At 51.8% G+C, this 25,883-nt stretch overlaps 1 protein-coding gene across 4 annotated transcripts in view; it reads right to left on the bottom strand.

Moving 5' to 3' along the window:
• The window catches only part of USP42 (ubiquitin specific peptidase 42), a 525,507-nt gene that overhangs the window by 298,436 nt on the left and 201,188 nt on the right, over window positions 1-25,883 (bottom strand). For all 4 annotated transcript variants that reach the window (XM_078665145.1, XM_078665143.1, XM_078665146.1 and 1 more), the window contains exon 8: window positions 25,605-25,687. In XM_078665145.1, coding sequence (XP_078521271.1) covers window positions 25,605-25,687 — 83 coding nt within the window. The remainder of the gene's footprint in view (window positions 1-25,604; window positions 25,688-25,883) is intronic.

The following is a 25,883-nucleotide window of genomic DNA, read 5'->3' on the forward strand; positions in this document are numbered from 1 at the left end:
CAGGGGACCTCAACCCCAAGGACTGCAAGAGTCAGAAGTGCAAGCAACACAAGGAAGCAGGACACAACGAACCCTGCATTGGAGACCAAATGCATGGGCGCAGAAGACCCAGGCATTCGCCCACCAATCACCAGAAGGGAAGGAATGAAGCAACGACAACAACAAGGCAAGCATCCCCAGGGAGGGAGTAGAAGAAAGCACCCGCAGAGGACCACCGCCCTGAAGCAGGCAAGCGTAGAAGACCAAGAAGGGCCCTCGCAGAGACGGGGAGGAAGGGTGGGTCGTGAAGGAATCTGCGGCTAGAATCGTCTCAACCAGATACATCGTTACCGAAGGTAAGTAACTCGTCCATCTGACAGAGACTACTACCCGCAGATTCCTTAACGTAGAATAGATACCCTAGCCATACCCCAAAGGGGGTAAGGGTTCTGCAAGAAGACCACTCCAGCTCAGACAAGCCCAAAACCCCTCTCAGGGAACCTGCCACAGGGACAGGGCAAATACCCAGTCCATCGCAGCAGGGAAGAGGCACCAGCCCTAAACCAAAGAGAACCCCAACATCGTGGAGGAACACCTGCCCCACAGGGGATGTGTTAGAACGACAAAAGAGGCAACCCAGCCTTCACCAACAGGAGAAAGCAATACGAAGGGGGGGTGGGGGGAAGGGGGAGATAGATCAGAACACCCCAAACCCAGTCAAAGTGCCAGGGACCTCCACCGGAAGCCCCAAGGTACAGGCAGTGCAGAGGAAGAAGAGCCACCTGCAGACTCCAAGGAGGAGAGGCACAAAACGGCAAGCCCTCCACCGGGAAACATACCCAGGAAGAGGGCCGCAGAGCCCGGCACAGCTTGAAGCCAAGGACAAGACTGAAGGACCCCTCAGCAGTAAGCAGGCAGAAGAAGAACGGAAGCCCACAATGGCCCCACAGGACAAGCAGGAGTTCCAGGGCCCACACCAAGGTCGCCGGCCACAGAACAGGAGAGCAGGAGGGGGAAGCCAGCTGCTGACATCGCCACGAAACTAAAGGCCCGGACCAAGTCGGGCTCAGAACAAGGGCAGGGCTAGCAAACCATCTCGAACGACCCCTAAAGTGGACCACCCCAGACAGAACCCATCCACTAAGTACTGAGAGCAGCTAGAACATGCGAGGAGCAACAAGAAGGATGGACCAGGCCGTCAACACAGGAAACTATGCCCTCAGAAACCCCAGACAGAGGCCCAGACCAAACGGCAGGCAAGGGCAAAACACCGCGGCACAATGCCATAGATGGCCAAGCCACACTCCAGTAAGGACCAAGGACCGCACCATCATAATACAGCCATACCAGGAAGGGCGATGAACCCGCATGGGGGAGTCTACACCCTCCCCGCATAAGACATAGCTAAACGATAGCTACATATAACCCACATAGGGTAGGACACGTCCCAAGAAAGCATGGGAACCACTCTTAGGAAAAAATAAATACCGCATCAGAGGACAAAATCATAGACCTGCGGCAGAAACCACAGAAGGCTTAGTAGTCAGCCAGAAAACACATTTGTACCAAAAAAGTGGCAGAAACAGCAGCCAACTGAAGAGCGGGGCCCACATAGGCCCGGAGGGCACAGTATCCCTCACAGAAAGCGTAACACCTGTCCAAAAGAACAAGTTACTTACCTTCGGTAACGCTTTTTCTGGTAGATACAGTATCTGCCTGTGGATTCCTCACCTTGTGAATATCCCCCTTGCGTCAGTAACGTTCGGAAATTTCTTCGTAGCACGCAGGCGTGAACGACGTCACAGGAACGCGGCATCGCGCGTGACTCCGTCTGACATCACTGACTCCTTATTAGGCCCACGTCGGCATGATGACATCAGTTCCGCCCTTTTTTCCGTGCCTTCGAGGCACCCGGACGGACCAATGACAGCAAATATACATATATACAGTGTACATAGTACATACAAATCAGAACAGCACAAATAATGCGCAGCAAAAGTATCAAAAACCCAATATATATACAAATAAAACCAGGTATAGCAGAGCGGACAACGGGGAGGCGGGTGGGTCAGTGAGGAATCCACAGTCAGATACTGTATCTACCAGAAAAAGCGTTACCGAAGGTAAGTAACTTGTTCTTCTGATAGATACATCTGCCTTGTGGATTCCTCACCTTGTGAATAGAGTCCCACAGCAGTCCCCACTCCCGAAGAAGGGTGTACACTCTGCTATACCAGTAAATCTTGGAGGACAGAACGCGCGAAGTGGCCGTCCCTCCTCACCTCGGTATCCAAGCAGTAATGTTTCCCAAAAGTGTGGAGGGAGGCCCAAATCACGGCTCTGCAAATGTCCTCAACAGGTACACCTCTAGACAATGCAGAAGTAGCAGACCTTGCCCTGGGAGAATGAGCTCTTATACCCTCAGGAGGGTCTTTCCCCGCCAGGGAGTAGCAAATCTTGATGCACAGGATTATCCACCTGGAAAGTGTGCGCTTGTGCACCGCTCTGCCCTTCCGACAGCCAGCAAAACCAACAAACAGCTGGTTGTCCATCTGGAAGTCTTTAGTTCTGTCCAGATAAAAAGACACCACCCTCTTAGGATCCAGACGGTGCAGTCTCTCTTCCTCCTTGGAAGTGTGAGGGGGAAGATAGAAGGTAGGAAGGGTAATGGATTGCCCTAGATGGAAGGGAGTTACCACCTTAGGCAGAAAAGCAGCCCTGGTCCTGAGTACCATTCGATCAACATGAATGGTAAGGAATGGGGGCTTAGAACTAAGAGTTTGAAGCTCACTCACCCTCCTTGCCGAGGTGATCGCAACTAAGCAGACCGTCTTGAAAGACAAAAGCTTCATGGGACACTTGTGTAAGGGTTCGAAGGGAGAACCCATCAAGAAAGTTAAGACAAGATTTAAATCCCACTGAGGCACAATAAATGGAGAAGGGGTGAACTTATTTGTGAGACCCTTCAGAAACCTCAAAACCACTAGAGATTTAAAAAGAGACGGCTGGTCCGGCAAGCAGAGAAATGCCGATAAGGCCGAAAGGTAACCTTTGACTGTGGCAACAGCAAATCCCTGCTGCGCCAAAGAGAGAGCAAAGTGCAAAATATCAGACAGATGAGCCCTCAAAGGGTCAACATCCTTCTCCCTATAACAAACAACAAATTTAGACCATCTATACGAATAGATGGACTTGGTGGAGTCACGCCTGGCCGAAAGAATGACATCCACCACATCGTGAGGGAGAGAAAAAGAGTTCAGGTTGCCCCGTTCAATCTCCAGGCATGAAGGTGTAATGTCTGGAGGTGGGGGTGTAGAACCTGCCCCTCCATCTGAGTGAGGAGATCTACCCTGAGAGGGAGACGGAGCGGCAGGTGAGAGGAGAGGTGGACTAGATCCGTGAACCACACCCTTCTTGGCCAATCCGGGGCGACCAATATGACTTGGGCCCGGTCCTGGCGAATCTTCCTCAGAACCCGAGGAATCAAGGGTATGGGAGGAAAAGAGTAAAAGAGTTGATTTTCCCAACTCAACTGAAACGCGTCCCCCAGTGCTCCTTGCATCGGATACTGGAGACTGCAGAATGACGGGCAGTGAGCATTCTCACGAGTGGCGAACAGGTCCACCCGAGGAGTCCCCCACATCTGAAAGATGTCGTGAACAACCTCCGGATGGAGCCTGAGAACGTCTGCACGTACGTTCAGTTCTCCGGCCAGATGATTTGCCATCAGACAAATCCGATGGTCCTGAACCCAGGACCAGAGACCAGAGACGCAGAGCCTCTCTGCAGAGACACCGCGACCCTACTCCTCCCTGCTTGTTGATATACCACATCGCGGTCGTGTTGTCCGTCAGGACTTGAACCGACTGACCGCGAAGGGAAGGGAGGAAGGCCTTGAGCGCCAGACGTATCGCCCGCAACTCTAGAAGGTTGATGTGAAGCAGCCTTTCCTCTGGAGACCAAAGACCCTTGACCTCCAGATCCCCCAGATGAGCACCCCACCCGAGAGTGGATGCATCCGTTATCACTGTGGCAACCGATGGAGGCAGTTGGAAAGGCTTTCCTTGAGACAGATTGCCTTCCACGCCCCACCAAGACAGATCCGCTGCAGTTTCTCTGGAGATCCTCACTGACTCCCTGAGATCTCCGTTGTGCTGATACCACTGCCTGCGGAGGCACCACTGGAGTGCCCTCATGTGCCAGCGTGCATGGTTGACCAACAGAATGCAAGAAGCCATCAGACCGAGCAGACGAAGGACCTTCAGGACTGGAACGACCGCTCCATTGTAGAATAAAGGAATCATTTCCTGTATGTCGCGAATCCTTCGAGGAGGAGGGAATGCACGGCATACGGAAGTGTCCAGTACCGCACCTATGAACAGGTTGCGCTGGGAGGGCACCAGGTGAGACTTGGGTACATTTATCGAAAAACCCAACCTGTGCAACAACTGAGTTGTCTCTTGCAGATGAAGGAGCACCTTCTCTGGCGACTCTGCTTTGATCAGCCAGTCGTCCAGATACGGAAATACAGGTATTCCCGACCTCCTGAGATGTGCCGCCACCACTGCCATCACCTTGGTGAAAACTCGAGGCGCAGTGGTAAGTCCAAAGGAAGGACCGCAAACTGGTAGTGTTGCGATCCCACCGTAAAACGGAGATACTTCCTGTGCGACTACAGGATGGGGATGTGGAAATAAGCATCCTGCAAGTCGATCGACACCATCCAGTCTTCTTCCAACAGCGCTTGAAGAACCTGCGCAAGAGTGAGCATCTTGAACTTTTCCTGTTTCAGATACAAGTTCAAGATCCTGAGATCCAGGATTGGACGAAGTCTGCCATCCTTTTTGGGGATCAGGAAATACCAGGAGTAGCACCCCTGACCCCTCTCCTGCTCCAGAACCACCTCTATCGCACCCTTTCTGAACAGTGCCAGGACTTCTTCCTGCACGAGAAGCAGGTGGTCCTCCGGACAATAACCTTGGCAAGGAGGGTAATTGGGAGGGAACTCCTGGAAAGGAAGAGCATACCCATTTTCTACGAGATTGAGAACCCAAAGATCTGATGTAACCGATTCCCAATCCCATAGCAAATGAGTAAGCCGACCCCCTACCGGACCCGCATGATCCGGAATGGAGGATCTAGGGCTGCACGTCCGCGACCCCTCGGTTTACCTCTGTAAGACTTGTACAGAGGGTTCTGTTGCTGCTGCTGCTGCTGCTGCTGGCCTTGTCTGAAGGGACGAAAGGAGGACCTGCCAAAGCCCCTGAACTTCCTGGTGGCTGTGCCTATCGCCTGCTGGCCCAAAGACCTAGCCGTCGCACGGCTATCTTTGAACCTCTCTAAAGCTGCATCCGCTTTCTTCCCAAAGAGGCCAACTCCGTCAAAAGGCAAATCCAAAAGAGTAGCCTGTACGTCAGCGGAAAACTCTAAGGGCTCTAAGGACTTTAGCCAAGCAGCTCTTCTGGTAGCCACTGAAGAACCCATCACTCTACCCACAGAGTCCGCCGTGTCCATGCCACTCTGAATAACCTGGCGGGCTGCCGCCTGAGTGTCCAAAACAACCTCATTAAAGTTTTTCCTGTCTTCCTCCGGAAGCTTAGCTGACAACTGCTTGACCGAGTCCATTAAGGCATGCACATACCTTCCTAGTAAGCAAGTAGCATTCGTTGATTTTAAAGCCATGCTACCTGAGGAGAAAACCTTTTTAGCAGCTTGATCCAACTTCTTTGAGTCTTTATCTCCAGGAACCTGGGGAAAAGAACCTGCTGATCTGTTCACACAAGCGGCCTGCACCACCAGACTCTCCGGCGAAGGGTGAGATGACAAGAACTCAGGGTCTCCAGAAGTCACTCTATAACGCCTCGCCACGATCTAGACACCGCAAGTGCAGACAAAGGCTTTTTCCAGACCTCTAAAATCGGTTTGGTCAGAGCCTCAGTGAATGGCAGAGTCGGCTCAATGACTGAAGAAGGCGAATGTAAGACTTCCGTAAGGATATTAGATTTGAACTCCACTGTTGGCAAAGTCAAGTTCAGCAACTCAGCAGCCTTTCTGATTACCATATGGTATGGCACCACATCCCTAGAGGGCGCATCCGAAACCACAGGCAACCCCCATTCTAGAGAAAGTTCAAGACTGCTAGCACCCTGCAGATCCTCAAAGCAATCCTCATGCTCCTGAAGCTCGCCTTCCTCCACTTCAGGTTCCCCATACTCCTTCTCCTCCAAGAGACGCTGGGCTCTACGCCTCGACCACTCCAGACGGGTCGAAGTCGACGGATCCGGTAACGACTCCGACGGAGTCGGAGCCGGCGTCGAACCTGGAGCTGGAACAACAGGAGGCTGAGAAACAGGAACCGGCGTCGTACCCCGATCCAAACTTCGAGGTCGCTCCGGAGCCGGCGAAGCCGTGTGCGGAGTCGATGACCTCGGAGGCACCGTACCAAGCCAAGAAGGATATGGAGTCGGCATAAAAGGCAGAAAGGGCGCCGGTGCATAAGCTTGGGTGACACCCAAGTTAAAAGACAAAGGACCCATGGGACCCGCAGGTGCTCCAGTGGGGTACATTGCCCTCGCATATACTCCAAACATAGCATTTAGAAAATGCGAAGGGTCCTGACTAGGACCAGGAAAGGAAGGGTATGAACCCATTGACGGCTCCGTAGGAGGCCGCTCCGGATTCGGCTCCTCCTGACCCTTTTGACCCTCCAGGTCATCCTCCGGAGTCGGTGACTGTGGAACCTCCACGACCTCCTCATGCTCCGAAGACTGGCCCGAAGCCAGATTCGGATCCAACTCCGGTACCGGTGTATGCTCTCGAGACTGTATCGGCGTAGCTCCACCAGCAGGAGACGGAGATACAAAGTCCTTGTGATGTTTCCGAGAAGACCTCTTCTTCGAGTCCGATGACCCCGAATGATGGCGAGAACTATGCTTCTTCCTCTTATGTTTTCTCTTCGAGGAACCCGACGCATGCCCAGAAGCTGACTTCGACGCCGACTCCGATCTGGCCCTCGACCTCGATTGCGACCTCGAACGTGACTTCGATCGTGACCTCGATCGCGACTTCGACCTTGACTTCGGCCTCGATCTGGAGCGTCTTGATCTCGATCTCGAAAATCTATTGGCCTCTTTACCTTTAATCTTGCTATGAGCAGTTTTGCCTCCCGCTCTCGCAGAGCCTTCGGATTCATCTTGGAGCAGGATCGACAGCCCTTGACGTCATGATCCGAACCTAAGCACCACAAGCAATCACCATGTGGATCGGTAATCGACATCATCCGGGCACACGAGCCATACTGCTTCAAACCTGTCTTCTTCGACGACATCCTCGGCGAAGAACATAAACAGTAACAGACAAAAAGTAACAAAGTCTCTATCTGTAACCACAGAAGATCCCTGAAACCGTTAGCGTCGGCGACGCGGAAAAAAGGGAACTGATGTCATCACGCCGACGTGGGCCTAATAAGGAGTCAGTGACGTCAGACGGAGTCGCGCGCGATGCCGCGTTCCTTTGACATCGTCCACGCCGGCGTGCTACAAAGAATTTTCCGAACGTTGCTGACGCAAGGGAGATATTCACAAGGTGAGGAATCCACAAGGCAGATGTATCTATCAGAAACCAAATATCAGGAGCAAGTGGGAGGAGGAGCAAGTGGGAGGAGGAGGAGGAGGAGCAAGTGGGAGGAGGAGGAGCAAGTGGAGGAGGAGCAAGTGGGAGGAGGAGGAGGAGGGGGAAGTGGGAGGAGGAGCAAGTGGGAGGAGGAGCAATTGGGAGGAGAAGCAAGTGGGAGGAGGAGGAGCAAGTGGGAAGAGGAGGAGCAAGTGGGAAGAGGAGGAGCAAGTGGGAGGAGGAGGAGCAAGTGGGAGGAGGAAGAGGAGGAGGGGCAGGAGGAGGGGCAGGAGGAGGGGCAGGAGGAGGAGCAGGAGGAGGAGCAGGAGGAGGAGCAGGAGGAGGAGCAGGAGGAGGAGCAAGTGGGAGGAGGAGGAGGAGCAAGTGGGAGGAGGAGAAGTGTGAGAAGTTGGCCTGATGTGCAGTGCTCACTATTCTAGTGATCACTATATATCAGTCCAAACAACCCTTATTGATGATTGGTTGTAAGTCAACCTTATAGACCAGCTATCCTAGTAGCATGGATACGAGCAGTCTAAGGCTAAGACTCTAGAGGGCGTGTTAAGCCAGCTGTTTTACCATCACATTACCCCTTGAACACCCAGTGAAAGGACACCACACAAGTGTTATGAAAATAAACAATGTATTTATTAGAATCACAACAACCCTGTACTCTTTATGAGGACAGGGTGCTAAGCACACAACAAAACTCTTACGAAAATACTTTTAAGTTAGCACGTTACACAAATGCCCGAGGGGCACGAAAAACCATATACTTTCAAAGTGGAATGCGAATTACTAGCAGGTAAGTAACGATTCTCAGAGGCTTTGGGATCGCTAGGACTGGACTACTGAACCTTTAGATTACTAGCAGGAGGCCTAGGGAACTCGGGTGCAGAGTGTGCACTCTCACGCGGGATGCGGGACAAAGTCTATGGAAGCTAGAACTCACAAAGTTAGTGTTCACGGGCGAACCCGACCTGGTAGGGAGAAAACGACAGTGGATCCTGACCCTTGGATAGTGAGGCTATGCTGGGACACCGGAGTGCCGAAGTTACCTAGCCCAGGGGCTGCAGCTGCATAGGTCTGAAAAGACGTCGGGGATCTCGTTGCCGGACCAGGAGCCTGGAAGGAAGAAGTTGCTGGCAGGCGACCAGTGAAGGAAAGTTCGATGGATCCAAGCCTGGATCAAGGAAGAAGAAACCTGAAAGCAGAGGGGACCAAGTTCTTGAATCACTAGCCAGTGATTAAGTGGGCACCAGGATGGCACCGGGCGAAGTCACCACAGTCAGGTGAGTGGGCGCTGCTGGGCTCTGCAGTCTCTCGGACCAGGAGGCGTTGTCGGCGACCAGGATGGAGGTGCGAGCTGTCCCACGGAGGATGAAGTCGTTGGCGTCGAAGTTACCCAGGATTGGGCAACAAGCCTTGGCTAATTCAAGCCCACGCGGTGGACTCAAAATGGCGTCTTGAGTGGACCAGGAGGGTCCGGGGTGCTCCTCTTCTGGGAGGGAGCAAGGGCCAGTCTGGAGCAACCAGACCAGCAGCAGAAATGTCGTCGGGCGTCGTCAGGGAGGCCACAAGCCAACGGGCTAGTAGCCAAACAACGCGGTGAGCAGCGGAAAGCAGAAGGGCCCCACGCAGATCGTGGAGATGCTGGGGGGCTGCTCTTCGGTGCTGGAGCTGCTCAGGGTGGGGGCTTCTCGGACCCCAAAGCACTCACCAGGAATTCACTCGGCGGGCTTGCTGGAAAGAAGTCGTGCAGTCTTGCAGATGGCCGTTCCCTTGAGGTCTCGTCGCACCCACGGTTCTCAGCTGGGCTGTAGAGGTGGGTAGAGGTCAGAGGTGCCAGGGAAGCCGGTTCTCGTCGAGCTGGGCAGTCGGATTCCGGAGGAAGGACTTGCAGCAGACCGCAGTGTTCTTAGATGGTGCCTGCGGATGCAGGGTGACTACTCCTTAGTCACAAGGGAGAAATCTTAGGAAGAAGTCTTGAGTTCCTTTCGCAGAAAGTAGTTTCAGGATTCAAAGATGATCTGATTTGGAAGGGGGCCAGTCTCTACCTTTATCCTGTAAAAAGGGGCTGGCACGCGACTAAGTCCTGCCCTATGGGTGGGACTAGGAGGGGGGTGGTTACACCCACTTCCTTGGGGGCTTTTCCCCAGCACAGGGTCTGGAGTGACCCTGGAACTGGTTCAAGCCGGCCTATGCACAGTGAGCACCGGGGTGCTACTTGCAGTCACCTTCCTCTAAAGCCCTGCCTACCTACAATACACAAAACCCTGTCTGGGACGGTGCTGGCACCGCCCCTGGCAGGAAACCCTTTGTCCTTATCTCCTGCTCTGGGAGGACTCCCAGCAGCAGGAGGGCAGACTTGTGTCTCGGTGGCAGCATCCATTTTGTGGATGCTAAGGCTCTGTCTGACTTTTAACCGGGTTATAGGTTACAGGCATGTCGTGTCCCTCTAGAAGGGTGGAAGGCTAACCCCGTCGCCAGAATTGGCGAGGGGTTAGTATTCCAATTCGTATGACACCTTACTCGACATGTTTTGATAAAGCGATACCAGAGTTGGCACATAACCGCGAGGATTATAATGCACTTAAGAGTATATGGTATGCGATATCATGGAAACGGCTAAGGGATGGATCCCGAAAGCCGCAGACAGGCTCAGCTCATGCTAGAGCACCATCTCACACGATTCCAAGCACTCTGCCTTCAGGATTGTTAAGGCCTGCTATAGGAGTGACTGATAGGAGATCTGTGTGTCCATTTTTAGGGTTAGATATAGGTATACTATATCTAAAGCAAAGGGTGAGTACACCACCTTGCCCCAGCTGTCGTGCAGCCAGTTGTGTCAGTTTTAGTTAGTCAATCCAGGGGTGGCATAATACATGCTTCAGCCCCTGGGAGACTTCTGGGTGCACCTCAGCCCTGGGTACAGGGACTTGGAGAGGGCCCAGTGCCAATTCAGTACCTAAGTACAATTTGGGTAGAGAGAACAGCTAGGCTGTGGGTCTGATTAGCAGGCCCACAGCCAGGGAAAGTCGTAAACCAGTGCAGCAAAAAGCAAAAATCTGGGTGATCATAGGATTGCAGACCCTACTCTCCTACAAGAAGCAAGTGGGAGGAGGAGGCAGAGAAGGAGAAGGAGCAGGAGGAGGATTAGCAGGAGGAGGAGCAAGTGGGAGGAGGAGGAGCAAGTGCGAGGAGGAGCAAGTGGGAGGAGGAGGAGCAAGTGCGAGGAGGAGCAAGTGGGAGGAGGAGCGAGGAGCGAGGAGGAGGAGGAGCAGCAAGTGGGAGGAGGAACAAATGAGAGGAGGAGCAAGTGGGAAGAGGAGGAGCAAGTGGGAGAAGGAGGAGCAAGTGGGAGGAGGAGGAAATGGGAGGAGGAGGAGCAAGTGGGAGGAGCAAGTGGGAGGAGGAGGAGCAAGTGGGAGGAGGAGGAGCAAGTGGGAGGAGGAGGGAGCCCCGCCAGAAGACGCTGAATGGCGGAGTCTGCATGATTATTAAACAACAGAACCCCGTCAAAAGGGAGGTCGACCAGACGCTCTCTAATATTTTCAGGGAAAACAGCATCGCATAGCCAAGCATGGCGACAGAGAGCCACCAAAGTGACCATACCACGGCCAACAGCATCGGCAACATCCAAAGCCGCACGAAAAATAAACGCGCTCAACTCTCTGCCATCCAACACTTGGCCCCGCAGATCAGCACAGGCCCCCTCATGAGAGACATGAGAAAGAAGGGACTCCACAGAATTCCACAGGCCCGAAGTAACCCTGGTCAGCACATACAAAGTGTTAAGCGCCCTCAAGGCACCACTGGAAGAAGCGAAGACGTTACGTCCGCATCAATCTAACCACTGGGCCTCCCGAGACGGAGGGAACACCACCACAGGCAAACACGGAAAGGCATTGCGCAGTAGAGCGCCTTGAGTAGAAGGGTGGAAAGAAAGACAGACGGGGCGTGCGGAGCAGGACAATGACGGTGCAGTAGTGCCTGAGGCACCGGATCGCCTGTGGCAAGGCACCCCCATAAGAGAATTATGAAGTGACGCTTCAAAGTGAAGGAACAAGTCCCGTCCACCGGAGCCCTGGTGGAGAATCTCCAAGAGGTTGTCTGTAGGAAATGGGGTGACAGGCTCACCCATCCTCAGAATACCAACAGCCCGAACAAAGGCAACACTGGCCTTAGTAGGGCGCAGCGGAGGTGAAAGTAATTCCTCCGTGGGCGACGGTTGCAGACTGAGCCGCCCATCCCCAAGTCCAGGGGGTAGTGGGCAGCCCCGGCATGTAAGAGGATCCATAGAAGAATGGGGAACCTGAGCGCCCCAGTTGAGTGCGGAGATGCCAGTGGAGAAGCCAGCCGCGAGCCATTGAAAGGAGGGTTCGGAGATTTAGGCCATGGGCACGGCAATGAGCCTTCCCTGGAAGATGCCAGTGAGAAGGCAACTACACAGCGCCCTGTCTCCGGAGAGGAACACACCAGCAGGTGACGGACCTCAGGAGAAGGGGCCTCAGGAGACGAATCCAGAACCCGGCGGCGGCGTAGCTAAGTGGAGTCCGCCATCTGCGCCTGATCAGCGTCGACCGGCGCCGGAGTGGGCCTACGTGGCGCCGGGCTGACTCCTGCCACCACGTGTCCTCCACGGGAATGGGGCAAGGCAGACGCCGAACCGCATAACATTACAACGCATAACATTAAAACGCATACTACCCTTACACTATCCAACACTTACCCTACTGTTGCACCCCCTGGAGTTAGAATAGTTATTTTTACCCCTACACTATCCAACACTTACCCTACTGTTGCACCCCCCTGGAGTTAGAATAGTAATTTTTACCCCTACACTATCCAACACTTACCCAACACTTACCCTACTGTTGCACCCCCCTGGAGTTAGAATAGTAATTTTTACCCCTACACAATCCAATACTTACCATACATGCAATGTAATGTTATGCGTTGTAATGGTATGCGTTGTAAAGGTAGTATGAGTTGTAATGGAATGCGTTGTAAAGGTAGTTTTTAAAAATTTGTTGTAATGGCATGCATTGTAATGGATGTTGCGTTGTAAAAAATGCGTTGTAAAGGTATGCGTTGTAAAAGTATGCATTGTAACGTCATACATCCCCTGCGACACCACAGGGAGCCCCGTAACGATTTGCGGCACAGCAGGGACGCTAGGTGCCTATGAGGGAATCTCCGAAGGACTACACCTCGACGACGCCACCCTCCTATGACCTGAAGCCGAAACCTTCAGCGCCGGCGACGCCGCAGAAGTCCCCGTGCAAGGCAAGGGATCCGCAGACATCACAGAAGCTGGAGGAAGGGCCAAAGAAGCCTGCAGCGCCGAAGCGTAGGCTGTCATTATGGCCCTAGTTGCCTCCGCGCCGGGAAACGGCGGGTAGGGAGGCGACAAGCGGGGACACCTGTCCCAGGGGGAGCCGGCTTCCTCCACGGAAGGAGGACAAGGCCTCGGAGACATACTGAAAAACCTACCAGCCGGTGAGCCACGCCCAAAGGGCCGCGGCGAAAGGCGATTCCGCAGACGGACGCTTGGACGATACCGACCTGGATAAGTGCGCCGACTGAAAGGCGTCGCAACTCTCCGAGTCGTGGTGCTCACCCAGGCACCACAGGCAAATCGGGTAAGGGTCCGTCGCCGACATGGGACGTGCACAGGAGGTACACATCTTTAAGCCTGAAGGCATTCGAACACTGTTCCACTAAACGCCAAAGCGTAAAAAGAATGGAAGGCCTGAAAACAGGCCAGGACAGTAATCTGGATCCGCGTTACACGCGGAAAGAGAAAAAACTGACGTAGGCGCACCAGGGTGGGACTTATGTATCCTTGCTGACGTCACCGGCGCAGACGACAGTGCGGAGTCACATGGTGCCGTCCCCCCGGCGCGCTGGGATGCTGTGGCAGAAAAGTTTTCCGGATCCAGTCTCATGCCTGGGGGTAATTCTACATTAAGGAATCTGCGGCTAGTAGTCTCTATCAGATCCACAAATATAGATCTGCAAGGAGTAGACCAGGGACAACTGCCAGAAGAAGAGCTGTCCCGCAGGCCTAGCCTATAGAATAGGAGGGTGATACTTAGGAAAGAGGCCAAAGGAAGTGCCACAAAAAAACACTAAGGCGTTGAAACGTGAGAAAAGTCGCAGACTCCGAGACCAAACCTCTAACTGGGGGAAGTAACTGCGTCCAGACAGATAGGTACAGTGTCCAAACACTAGTAAAAGGTGCAGTAGTAAAATTGGAAAACCACCCTCAGTAAGTGCAAGCAAGAGGGACCGTATGGGCAACACACAGACAAGCTCCCCAACACATGGAGACATTGGTCCAGACCTCACAGCCTTGAAGAGAGGTGACGATGTAGAATATGGAATAGTCATGGCAATTGGCATACATACGAGAATATATATATATATATATATCGCTCTCTCTCTCTCTAGCCAGGACATCAACCTAAGCACAGTAATGACAGGCGGTAACTGCATAGAAGAGGAGAAGCACCATTAAACCCCCTGAATGAGGTGAAACAGGCAAAAGGCAGGACAACCCGTGGTGCACAGCAGATGGCGCCAGGAGAAAACATTGAACACTGTAAAACGGAATATAACAGCACCAGGTGACGCCTGGAGCCCACAGGATCACTAGGCCCAGGTGAAATAAGCAGAGCTATATAATAGCATGCAAGTACCCCACATGGAGTATGCACACCCCAAACAATGGGGAACACCTCTTAGGGCAAACCACAGTCAGAGGACCAGACACAGTAAACTGTGAAAAACTGCCACAGCAGGCCAACTGTCAGCTGAAAGCAAAATGCATCCAAGGGATGCAAATAAAAGGGTATTCACCAGTGACCATGTGAAAAGAAGTCCCAAGGCTCACCGCCCATGTAAAACACAGAACGCATCTAAAAAATGCTAAATGAAAAGGCACCGCCAATTCGGCGTGAGCATCAAACAGCAAAACCCCATCAAAAGGTAAATCAACCAGTCGCTCCCGGATATTCTCAGAGAAGACGCTCAACCAAGCATGACTCCTTAAGGTGACAGAACCAGCCTTAGCCCGGCCTAAAGAATCCGCAGTATCCAAGGCCGAGCGGATCGTAAATTCGGCAAGGTCACGGCCATCCCTAAGGAGATGAAGGAGGTCTACTCGAGCTCCTTCAGAGGTGGCTGAAAGCAAGGACGCTGCAGAGTCCCACAGGGCAGAGGTAGCCCGTGCCAAAACACACACTGTATTTAAGGACCGTAAGTAACAGCACTAGTGGAGGCAATGATGTTCCGACCCCATGACTCAAGCCATCGGGACTCCCGGGAGGTAGGAAGCATCAGTCGGGGCAGGGAAGGGAAGACAGTTTGCAAAACAAACCCCTACACAGCAGGGTGCACAAAAAGGCAAACAGGATCATGTGGAGCAGGACGGTGGTGGTGCAAAACTAAACGAGCTACCGGATCACCTGAAGCAGGCCGAACCCAGGTACCCAAAAGGTCATCATAAAGGGAAGTTTCAAAGGGCAGAAGCAGCTCAACATTCCCGGACCCTAGAGGAGGAGCTACGCGCCCATCTGAGATGGCCGCGTGAGCACAAGGCTCCCGGGGACCCTAGCTGCCTCCCGCAGTTATCCTGGATAATATCCTGAACTGACGGAAGATCATTGAAGACATAACCCGGCTGATGTACCAGCAGGTTTTTGGGTCGGAATCGGACGCAGGGTCCCCGAGTTCTGCCGTCTTGAAATTTGTGGCCTTCTCCATGGAACAGCCTGGACCTTGATTTGTAGCAGTGCCCGGGTCGTAATCTAACAACAACGGCTTGAGGGGATCAGACCACAGCCTCACTTCACTTTCGGGTTCTTTTCTCCAGCGCACTGTCTCTTATCTGCGGTGTGTCTGTTGATTGGACGAGCCCCAATGCCAGCTCATTGAGCTTCGAACTAGAGACTGTTTGGCTGTGGACTCCAATTGGCCCAACTTCTCCTCCTGTAATCTTGTGTGTGTATTTTAAGGAGCCATTTGGACCAGATCCCAAGCCTCCCTCCGGGGCACCCGGCTCGCCATGACGGGCAAGCCCGAGGGTGAAAAACGGAAAGTCAAGACCACTATCCGTGGAGGTTCAACCCAGACGAATGTCATGGATCACTACACACTTTCTAAAGGATCCCCTGGTGGCACGCCTAAGGCCCGGGAGGAGGCTGTCAACGATCCTGCTGTATTGGCGGAATTAACGCTACAGGACGTGATGGGCGCCATTGCTGGTATTCAGTCATCTATTGGCCAACAGTATGAAGCCCTGGCTCTGAAGTTGGACACAGTGGCTATTGATGTCAACCTCATTCGAACTGATTTGGCCAAGACGAACGAGAAGGTGAAGTCATTGGACCTAAAGACATCCAGCCTCACCACGGATGTATCCGATTTGCAAACAGAAGTGCGCAACCTTAGATCTGCTAATGACTTTTTTGCTTGTCGCTTGGAGGATTTTGAAGGCCGTGCACGGCGCAACAACGTGCGTATTATTGGGGTCCCGGAAGATTCCAGTTCACTCGCCACTGATCTTCGAGTGGAGGACCTCATTCTTAATCATCTTGCACCCAAGGGCCTGACCAAATTCTTTGCCATCGAACGTGCGCACAGAGTGCCAGGGGGACTGGCGAAGCCCGGTTTTCCCCCCGTCCGATTATTGCACGGATCTTCAACTTCAGAGATCGCGACGCCATTCTGCAGGCGGCACAGACAAGCGGCCCTACGCAGTTCGAGAACGCTGCTGTGAACTTTTATCCGGACTTTTCTCAATCGGTCCAGAAACAACTAATGGGATTTCAAGGGGTGAAACGGCGACTAAGAGACATGGAACTAAAATACGCTATGTTATTCCCGGCCCGACTGCGTGTTGAATATGACAATCGAACATTCTTCTTTGTCAGGCCCGAGGAAGCGAGTGATTGGTTGGACACTTTGCCGGCTCGCCGTGCTGGCCAGGAACATGCTGGTGGTGCTGACGGGGGACTGACGGACCAAGAGTGACTATGGTGCCTGTGTCCGGAACACTATTCAACGTAACCAGCTGGGCTCACTGGCTTCCTTGATCATTCCATTCGTATCTTGGGAGGTAGCGGGGATAGCAGGACCCCTTTCCTCCTCTGGGGTTTTCTTTGTGTAGTAATTGTTAGGGCGACAGGCACACTGCAAATTGGGGTGGCTTTTGAGTCGGTGCAGGGGTGCAGGGTGGGGGGGGAGTTGTGATGGGAATCTTGGGGGAGGGGGGGAGGGCCATGTTTTGGGAGTGTTTGTTTTTTCTTTTTCAAGGCAATGTACTTTCATTATCTTTTACATTGGTGTGATGCTCGTTTTGCGATGGGAGTTCATTGTGAATCTGGATGGGGGGTAGAGGGTTGAGGGTATTATGCTGGAATGTGAATGGGTTGGGTGATCGGATAAAGAGAGGAGTGGTTATGCAGCTGCTGCGGCGCCTTTCACCTGATGTCGTTTTCATACAAGAGACACACTTGATAGGAAATACTTGTCACACTCTTAATAGACGGGGTTATCGTCTTGCCGCCTATTCTGGATTTACATCTAGTTCTAGAGGAGTGGGTATTTTGCTTAGGGTTTCCCTCCCCCTCGAGGTTGATGATGTGATCCTTGATGCCAGGGGTCGATATGTTGCACTTGTTGGGCGATGGGAGGGAAAGCCAATTTCGTTGGTGACGGTGTATGTCCCTCCGGGCTTATAATCTACGACATTTGCGGACCTGGGGCGGATGGTTCTGGGTCTCCCGGAGGGTGTTTTGATACTGGGTGGTGATTTTAACTCCGTCATTTCTGGCAGAATAGACCGCTATCCGCCCGAGATCTTCCTGCTGCGCAATCCTGGTTGGGTGACTTCCTGGAAACATTGGGACTTATAGATTGTTGGAGACTAATGCATCCGGATCATACTCAGTTTACTTTCCATTCGGGAGCTCATGGTAGTCTTTCTAGAATGGATTATATCCTGATACCGGCTGCCCTGTCCCCGTCGATAGGAGAGATTAGACACCTGGCCCGGGGTATATCAGACCATTCCCCTATTTGGTTTCATTTTAATCTTGGCATCGGCACCGAAGGGAGGGTGGCCCCGATCAACCCCTGGTATCTTCTTGACCCTAAGACTCGCACTGAATTGATTAAATCATTTGATCTGTATTTTACTGAGAATGCTGGTTCTGTATCCTCACCTGTTTCGTTATGGGAAGCTTTTAAGACTGTGATCAGGGGACAGGCGTTGTCTTTGGTGGGGTGTGCTAAGAAACGTAAGAATGAGGCAATTGTTCAGCTCGAGACTGAAATCACAGACCTGGAGACTGCATTGGAACGAGGGGTGTCTCGAGAAGCATTACATGTTCTCCGCCTTAAACAATTGGAATATAAAACTTTGGTTACTGATGCGGCAAAGACGATGAGTAGGGAACAGCAGGGACGGCTATATGATGTGGGTGATAAAGCAGGAAAATTGATTGCTTGGCTGGACAGAAGGGAGAGAGCGAGTCGAGTGGTTCCGGTGATTGAGACGTGTGATGGTGTGCGTGTAACGGACCCTGTCAAAATTGTTGAATGCTTTGCTGATTATTTTCTAGAGGTCTATACCTCGGTGTCCGACAGGCCCGAGGAGGATTCGCAGTTGCTGCTTCGAGATATAGCTCTTCCATGTTTGTCGGAATTGGAACGGGACTGTTTGGATGCCACGCCCTCTGTGGATGAGGTGGCTCTCGCGCTACGCTCCATTCGATCCGGCAAGGCTCTGGGTCCCAATGGCCTTCCTGTTGAACTGTACAAATTACGCCCTGATACTCTAGCTCCCTATCTCCGTGATATGTTTTTGGCTGCGCGAGACAGTGGCTCCCTCCCCAGAGATCAGCGACTTGCTACCATTGTGGTGATCCATAAGGAGGGTAAACCACGGGATCGCTGCTCATCTTATAGACCCGTTTCGCTCTTAAATGCGGAGCCTAAGATCCTCGCCAAACTGCTTGCTAATTGTCTGATTACGGTTATTGGCGACCTGATTCATCCGGATCAATCGGGTTTTATCCCGCACCGTAACACGGCATTAAATTTACAACGTTTGCATGGTGTTCTCGCGAGAGCCCCGATGCTGCGTGAACCGGCCATCTTGGCGTCCTTGGACGCCACGATGGCCTTTGATACAATCGAATGGTCTTATCTCTGGGCGGTACTCGCCAAATTTGGATTCAGCGTTGGTTTTATTGGTTGGGTCAAACTCCTGTATGAAACGCCACTGGCACAGGTGTTGGTTAATGGCCGTGTATCCGTGCCTTTTACTCTTGGGAGGGGCACGCGGCAGGGTTGTCCGTTGTCCCCGCTCCTCTTTGCTTTGGCGTTGGAGCCACTCGCCGCTTGGCTACGATGGGAACCTTCGCTGAGGGGTATACGCTGGACGCCGGAATTTGAAGATCGCATTTCCTTATACGCGGATGATATTTTATTGTACCTTACATCTCCCCAGAAATCGCTCAACGTATTGTTTGACGTACTTAACTCCTTCGGGAAGAACTCGGGCCTTATCATTAATTGGTCGAAATCCTACATTTATGTACTCGCGGGTGATGTCCCTCGTTAGCCGCGGGGCTGTCCTATCCAGTTGTCGCAGTCTGGCTTTAAGTATTTGGGTGTGTTTATTTCGTTGGATTCGGCGGTTCGCTATGAACGCAATTTACTCCCCCCACTCCAAATGTTGCGCTCCAATGTAGCGCGTTGGCATAAATTACCGTTATCTCCCCTAGGGCGTGCGGCCCTTTTTAAAATTATGTCCTTACCGCGGTTCCTATACGCACTTCAAAATAGTTTTGATGTCATCCCGTCGAAATGTTTTCGGGAAGTAGAATCGTTGCAGAGGCAATTAATATGGGACGGACGTTCACGCATCACTCTTCCAAAATTGACACTTCCCTGGTACGATGGCGGTATAGCGCTCCCGGATATTCGTAGGTACTATTGGGCCTCCCATCTTGCTGCCATCAACCACGGGATGTATGGCCCGGCGTTGAATCCAGCATTTGCAATGGATAAGTGGCTAATCCTGGGTGGTGATTACTACAGGACGCTTTATTCGGGACCCTCGCGTTCGCAACTCTCGGGACCTACCGCTATAGCCATGCGGGTATGGCATAGCGCAACGGCGGCAATGGGCTGGAGTGATAAACTAACTGGTGCAACTCCGCTCTATGCCTCTGCGAAGTTGGGTGGCCTGTGGAAGACGAAGGGATTTGATAAATGGGACACAATCGGTATTAGTAAAGTGCATGATCTCTGGGTTAAAGGAGAGGTGAAGACCTTCTCGGATCTGCAAGTAGAGTATAAGCTTTGTGACAGGGAAAAATTTCGTTATGTCCAGGTCCGCCATGCTCTGAACTCTGTGTTGCCAGTGGGTAGTGATATTCCTGAATCCTCCCCCCTCGAAGATCGTATACTAGATGGTTATGTGCCGGACAGTACTATCTCATTGTTCTATAAGAAAATGATTAATGACCGATCGAGTCTGCTTGATCGCCTTCGTGAAGCTTGGATTGCTGATGGTATTTACCTGGATGATGAGGACTGGCAGTCCACGATCTCCTCTCCTAGGGAGGTGGCGATTCCGGCCCGCCTCCTTCTGGTCCAACTCAAGATCCTCCACAGAATCTATGTCACCGGTCCCCGTCTGATTCATATGGGCTACTCCACGGATGGCATGTGTAGGCGTGGTCTCCTTGGCACCTATCTCCATATCATATGGGAATGCCCTGAGGTGGTGCGATTTTGGAAACGTACACATGAGATGATGGATGAAGTAACGGGTGTTGTGATGATGCCGGAAGCCCGACAATGTTTACTGAATGTGTGGGGTCCGAATGATTATGACGTGTCGCAGCTTCGGTGGGTGACTCTTGCCAATATGGTTGCGAAGAGGGATATTGGACAGTTGTGGTGGTCCCCGAGGCCGCCTACAGTGACTGCTTGGAAAGAGAGTCTTGACTGGTGCATGTTCAGAGAGAAGACAGTGTATATGGCAAGAGGCAGACCCACAAAATGGGGGAAGATTTGGAACCGGTGGAACTCTTACCGAGGAGATATCTGTACGCCCCCACTCACTGTGATTCCTAGTCCTTCCCAGTCGCCCTGACCTACATTCCTTCTAGCTGTGATATATTGTGCTGTTCATATGCAGTTCTACCTTTGGCATCCTCCCCTCATCTGTATTCCAAATTTTTTTTTCTCTTGTGGTCATATATCTCCCGTCCTCCTTGAGCACAGGCCTAATGACTGTATTATTGCTGTATTGCCTTGATTGTCTGTTTGTTCTGTTGTTTCCTTTTGTTTTATATAATAAAAAGTTACACACACAAAAAAAAAAAAAACATTCCCGGACCCACGCTGAAGGACATCTAGCAGAGGGTCCCCAGACAAGGGGGCTAAAGGAGGTTGCATGTTCAAAATGCGAGTGGCCAAGGAGACCACTCTCAGAAAAGCTGCACTAGCTTCGGTAGCTGTGGAGGGGACAGCAGCTCATCAGTAGGGGAGGGCTGTAAGCTTACCCTCCCAAGACACTGAGGGTGCGACCAATGCCCCACTGAAGGGAGCCCCATTGAAGAATGAGGATCCTGATGGGGCTCTTGAGGAGGCGAAGAGCCTTCCGGGTTTGGAGGCTCCTGAGGAGGCTCCACAAATTCTAAGGGTGGCACAGGCAAGAATACATCCCATGTCGCCGAACGCGACGCCAAACTCTCTCCAGAGGCCTCCGGAGAAGAGCTAGCCACCTGGGGTCGCCATAGCGCCGCAACGATATCCGAGGGCGCCGATCGTGCCTCGTCAGGCGCCGACTCGAGTATCCGGCGTCGAGCCGACCCGTCCGGCGCCGAAACCACAACAAGCTCCCCTTCCGAAGAAGAAGGAGACGGAGCCGGGCGCAACGCCAAACTCTCTCCAGAGGCCTCCGGAGAAGAGCAAGCCTCCGGCGCTGACTCTGCCTCAACCACAACAGGCTCCGACTCCGGAGAAATAAGCGGAGGCGGAGAAGGGGAGGCGAGTCTACGGCGCCGACCCCGGCTCCGGACAAGCGGCCGCTTGCCCGGAAGGCCAGGGTGTGCTCAAAGCAAGGCTCTGAGCACCGGCAACCACCTGCGACGCCACAGGGAGCCACGTGGGACTATGCGACGCGGCAGGGGTGCAGTTGTTCACAGAGGGGGACTCAGTTGGGCCGCGCCCTGACGATGCCATGTGCACCTTAGAGGGGGTCCCAGCCAGGCCGCACCCTGACAACACCACATCTCCGACGTCCCTGGGGGGCATGGGCTCAATTGGCGCCGGGGGCGAGCCCACCTGCGAGGCAGTTGGGGAACCCGGTAGAAGCGGAGACCCGAGGACGCCCCAGGAACAGGAGAGGACCCAAGGGAGGCCTGCAAGGCCAGGGCATAGGCCTCCATTTGAGCCTGAGTCGCCCCTGCACCCGGATAGGACGGATAGAGGGGGGGGGGGCACCTGCCGGGGGCGCACATCCGGAATGTTCGGGGAACCAGTTCCCCCGACCACATAAGAAAGTAAGGTTGAGGACCTCGGCGACATGCGCATCGACTTACCTACAAGTGGCGAACGACGGCCCCGGGCCCCAGAATGTTATCGACAGCGGAACCGGAAAGAAGAGGGAGCCGCCGGCGATGAAGAGGCCGGGGGAAGAGATGGCTCCAACCGGGACAGCTGTGCCAAGAGAAGCTTCATCCGGCGCTCCCGCCGGGACTTCGGCTTAAGCTGTTGGCAGGCGTCGCAGTCTGTGGAGTCATGGTGCTCGTCCAGATACCACATACAAATAAGATGTGGGTCCGTCGCGGACATCTGCTGCGAACAGGAAGTACACGTTTTAAAGCCCGAAAGCATCGCACACTGTTCCAGGCGCGAAGCGTTGAAAAGGGAGCCTGAAAACAGGTCAGAGGAAACGCTCACTCCGGATCCACTTTGCACGCGTAAAAGAAAGAAACTGCCGTCAGCGCACCGGGAGGGACTTATATGACCTTGCTGACGTCACGTACGTCAGGGCGGGGCCGTGTGGCGCCACCCCCCGGGGCGCATAGGTGCTGCTGCACAAATAATTCCGGATCCAGTCTGACGCCTGGGGATATTCTAAGGAATCGTAAGACAATCACAAAGGGAGGAGAGAGCACATTGACTGACATGTCAGCATCTAATACTGAACATTCTGATGCTTTTTCCCTTAGCCACCAACTTCTGTCCGCTATTATGATGGGGCTCCAGGATGTGCTTTAGAAGCTCTCCCATTTATTTCCAGTGATACCTATGATACATTGAGAAGGTAACAAATTAGTTTACAATGTGCCAACGAGAAGCTGCTTCAAATACTACTATCTTCCCAGCAGCATCAATTCACTTGAAGACTCCTTATCAGGCGGAGCTGCGTCCCCTGCAGCCAGTGCCTAAGCCCTTTTCCAGATAGTGTGAACTACAAGGAAGTCTCAGTAATCTGTCCATGAATGTAAGCAGGGTCATAGGGGGCCAGGCTTATATTTCTTCTAATTTCAAGGAGTCCCACCCTGGCCTTTAAGTTGTCAGTGGCTAACCAATGCATTCCCTTCAATATGGAAGCTAATGCATGCATGCACCCTCCACCTTGGACAAGGTCTGCACCAGGAAGTCATCGTTTTCCTGCATTGTATGCATTTTTACTTGTTGGTACTGTGCAGCCACCTGTATTAACACATGATATGCTGTAGTATCAATGAGGAGTGATAATTTTGGCAGGGCTCAGGCTAAGGGTCGTCTTGAGCACCTCCAAATAGTCCTCCCAGTGATTACATCCCTCAGAGGACCTGAAGGGTTTATCATAGGGTCCTGTGGGTAGTAAGGACTGGTCAGCTTTGAGTCAGTGCCCTGTGGATTAGGTGAAGGGAATTGCAGGGGTAGTGGTGGAGGTGGTTTGGGTAGCAATGGCAGGAATTGTGTAGGGTTACACCTGAATCCTAGACCCTTTTTTGGACCAGGGTCCAATTCTGGCGTTTTTTTCGGAACTTGATGCGTCCTGGAGGCAGAGGTATGGTAAGAATTTTGCCTGTGTCAGGGTGAATCAGGAGCTTGTTTTGCTGTGCATCCGGGACTATTGATTTCAGCTCAAGAATCTGGCTTTGCGGGCCTGGGCCAAGGCGTAGTTGAAGCGTGGTTCAGTTCAATGCCCTACGATGGAGTCTTCAAAGGCATCTACCTACCTTCCCGAATCCAGGGACTCCTGGTTGAGGGACCCAAACACAAAGTTTGTGCAGTTTCTGGCTCACCGCTCAACTCAAACAAGAGAGGTGCTCTGCCACGGTTGATGGTTGTTTCTGGGTTTGAGGCCACCCTAGCTGGCCATAGAGGCAAGTTGGTCAACCTCATCTTTGGCTTCAGAGCCTGCATGTGTTGTGCCATGAGTCAAAAACCTGTACCTTTTCTTTGATCTGGGAGCACTCAGAGAAGATGGACTCTGGCCTGTCGAGCCAAAATGCTGGAGGACCAGCTTCTTCTTCCTTGGCTTCTGGCAAATTTTCGAATATAAAAAATGTGTGTATCTCCAACGAGGCTGGCCTTTCCATTCTGGATGGGACACCGTCTTTCTCTTCGGTAACCTTAGTCTTTTGCAGGAGGAGGTGAGGGATGCACGTTTCACAGGAAATTTCTTGATGTTCCAACTAGGACAGAACTGGTAGGGGGTACATTCCATACAAGTGTCCTTGGTGCATTCTCTAAGAGGCATCAGCAAAGACTTGAGACTAAAGGAGGATGGTGGCTCGAGGCACCAGTCCATCTAAATGTACTGATCACTGACAGTTAAGTCTGCAGTCCCAGCATAATGGATAGATGTTTTAGTCGGTGCAAACAGCACTGTTTTTGTTGCAGGGATCGAAGGATAAGCCACTGGAACAGAAGAACCAGTGCGATTTCGCACATCAATCCCAGAGAAGTGCTCCTAAACGTCAGAGCCTGATAGCAGAATAAAACTATCTCAGGTGGAAAAACTGTGCTGGTGCATTGTGGACTGCCACATCAGGTCTTGCGACTCAGTCGTCCTTGAAGAAAAATAAGTTACAAAATCCAGGTCCACGCTAGAAGACAGGAGTACACAGAGCATGTGTACTACAGCAATACACATTATGAACAGATGGTCACAGGCTAACAACATAGATGTGTGTGTATATATATAGAAAGGGTTTTGTTTTGACTTAATACTGGGTGCTCCCTTGTGTCTGGACAAAGCTATACCTCTCTGAAGAGCTCTAATTAGAGCGAAACACTGTGTCAGGGGTTGCTTTTACTCATTTCAGGTTGGCTTGAGTTGGTATTTCACTAATTCAAAGCTGTAATATTGTGCCTGGAGTGATAAATGGCTTTTGTAATTTTACAGCTCGGCAAGGACAGCACTGTACTAGTCCTATGCTTAAAGACTTTGCTGTATAAATTGCAAAAGACTTTGTCATTTTCTATCTCGGCGTGGATAGCACTGTGCTAATCCTATGCTTAAAAACTTTGATAGAAAAACAGACATTTGAGGTGAGCAGATCTAGAGTTTCGCTGGTGTTGAGAGTGCTCTAACAGGGGCTGCTTTCCACCTAAACTTGAGAACTACCCAGAGTTCTCTCTTCCTTTTTTGCATAATTTATGCGCCACTCTATGCCTGAAAGGGTTTTGTTTTGATTATATATATATATATATATATATATATATATATATATATATATATATATATGTATGTGTGTGTGTTTCAAAGATATAAAAAGTTTCCTGCTTTATTCATTTCTCTCTGAGGATTCCTTGGTTGAAATGGGGAAATATTCAGATAGCAAATTAATTTATAAATCTTAAAGTGCACTGTAACCAAATATGTGACATTTCCTGTGCAGTTTCTAAATACTTCTTAATAATATAACACTAAATTTGAAAAGTAAAACATACATATTAAAGTCATGATTTTTAGATCTTACTTGCTACATTTATACGCATTTTCCCCATCAAGTTGTTCAGGCTTTACAAACTGCTCCAAAGCTTTGCTTACACTTTGAGCGTTCTGGAAAGAAATACATAAAATAATTACTAGCGTAGTAATAGTAAGCATAATCTTTCTGCCTAGATAAAAAAAATCGGTTTGAAAATACAATACTCATTATGCATCAGCATGTCCTTTCCCTTTACAAAACAAATATTCTATTAGCTATATAGCAGTCCATTCTGGAACTTTCCAGACAGAATTGATAAAAATCTTG

Source organism: Lissotriton helveticus, chromosome 10 (assembly GCF_964261635.1).
Source record: "Lissotriton helveticus chromosome 10, aLisHel1.1, whole genome shotgun sequence".
NCBI lineage: Eukaryota > Metazoa > Chordata > Amphibia > Caudata > Salamandridae > Lissotriton > Lissotriton helveticus.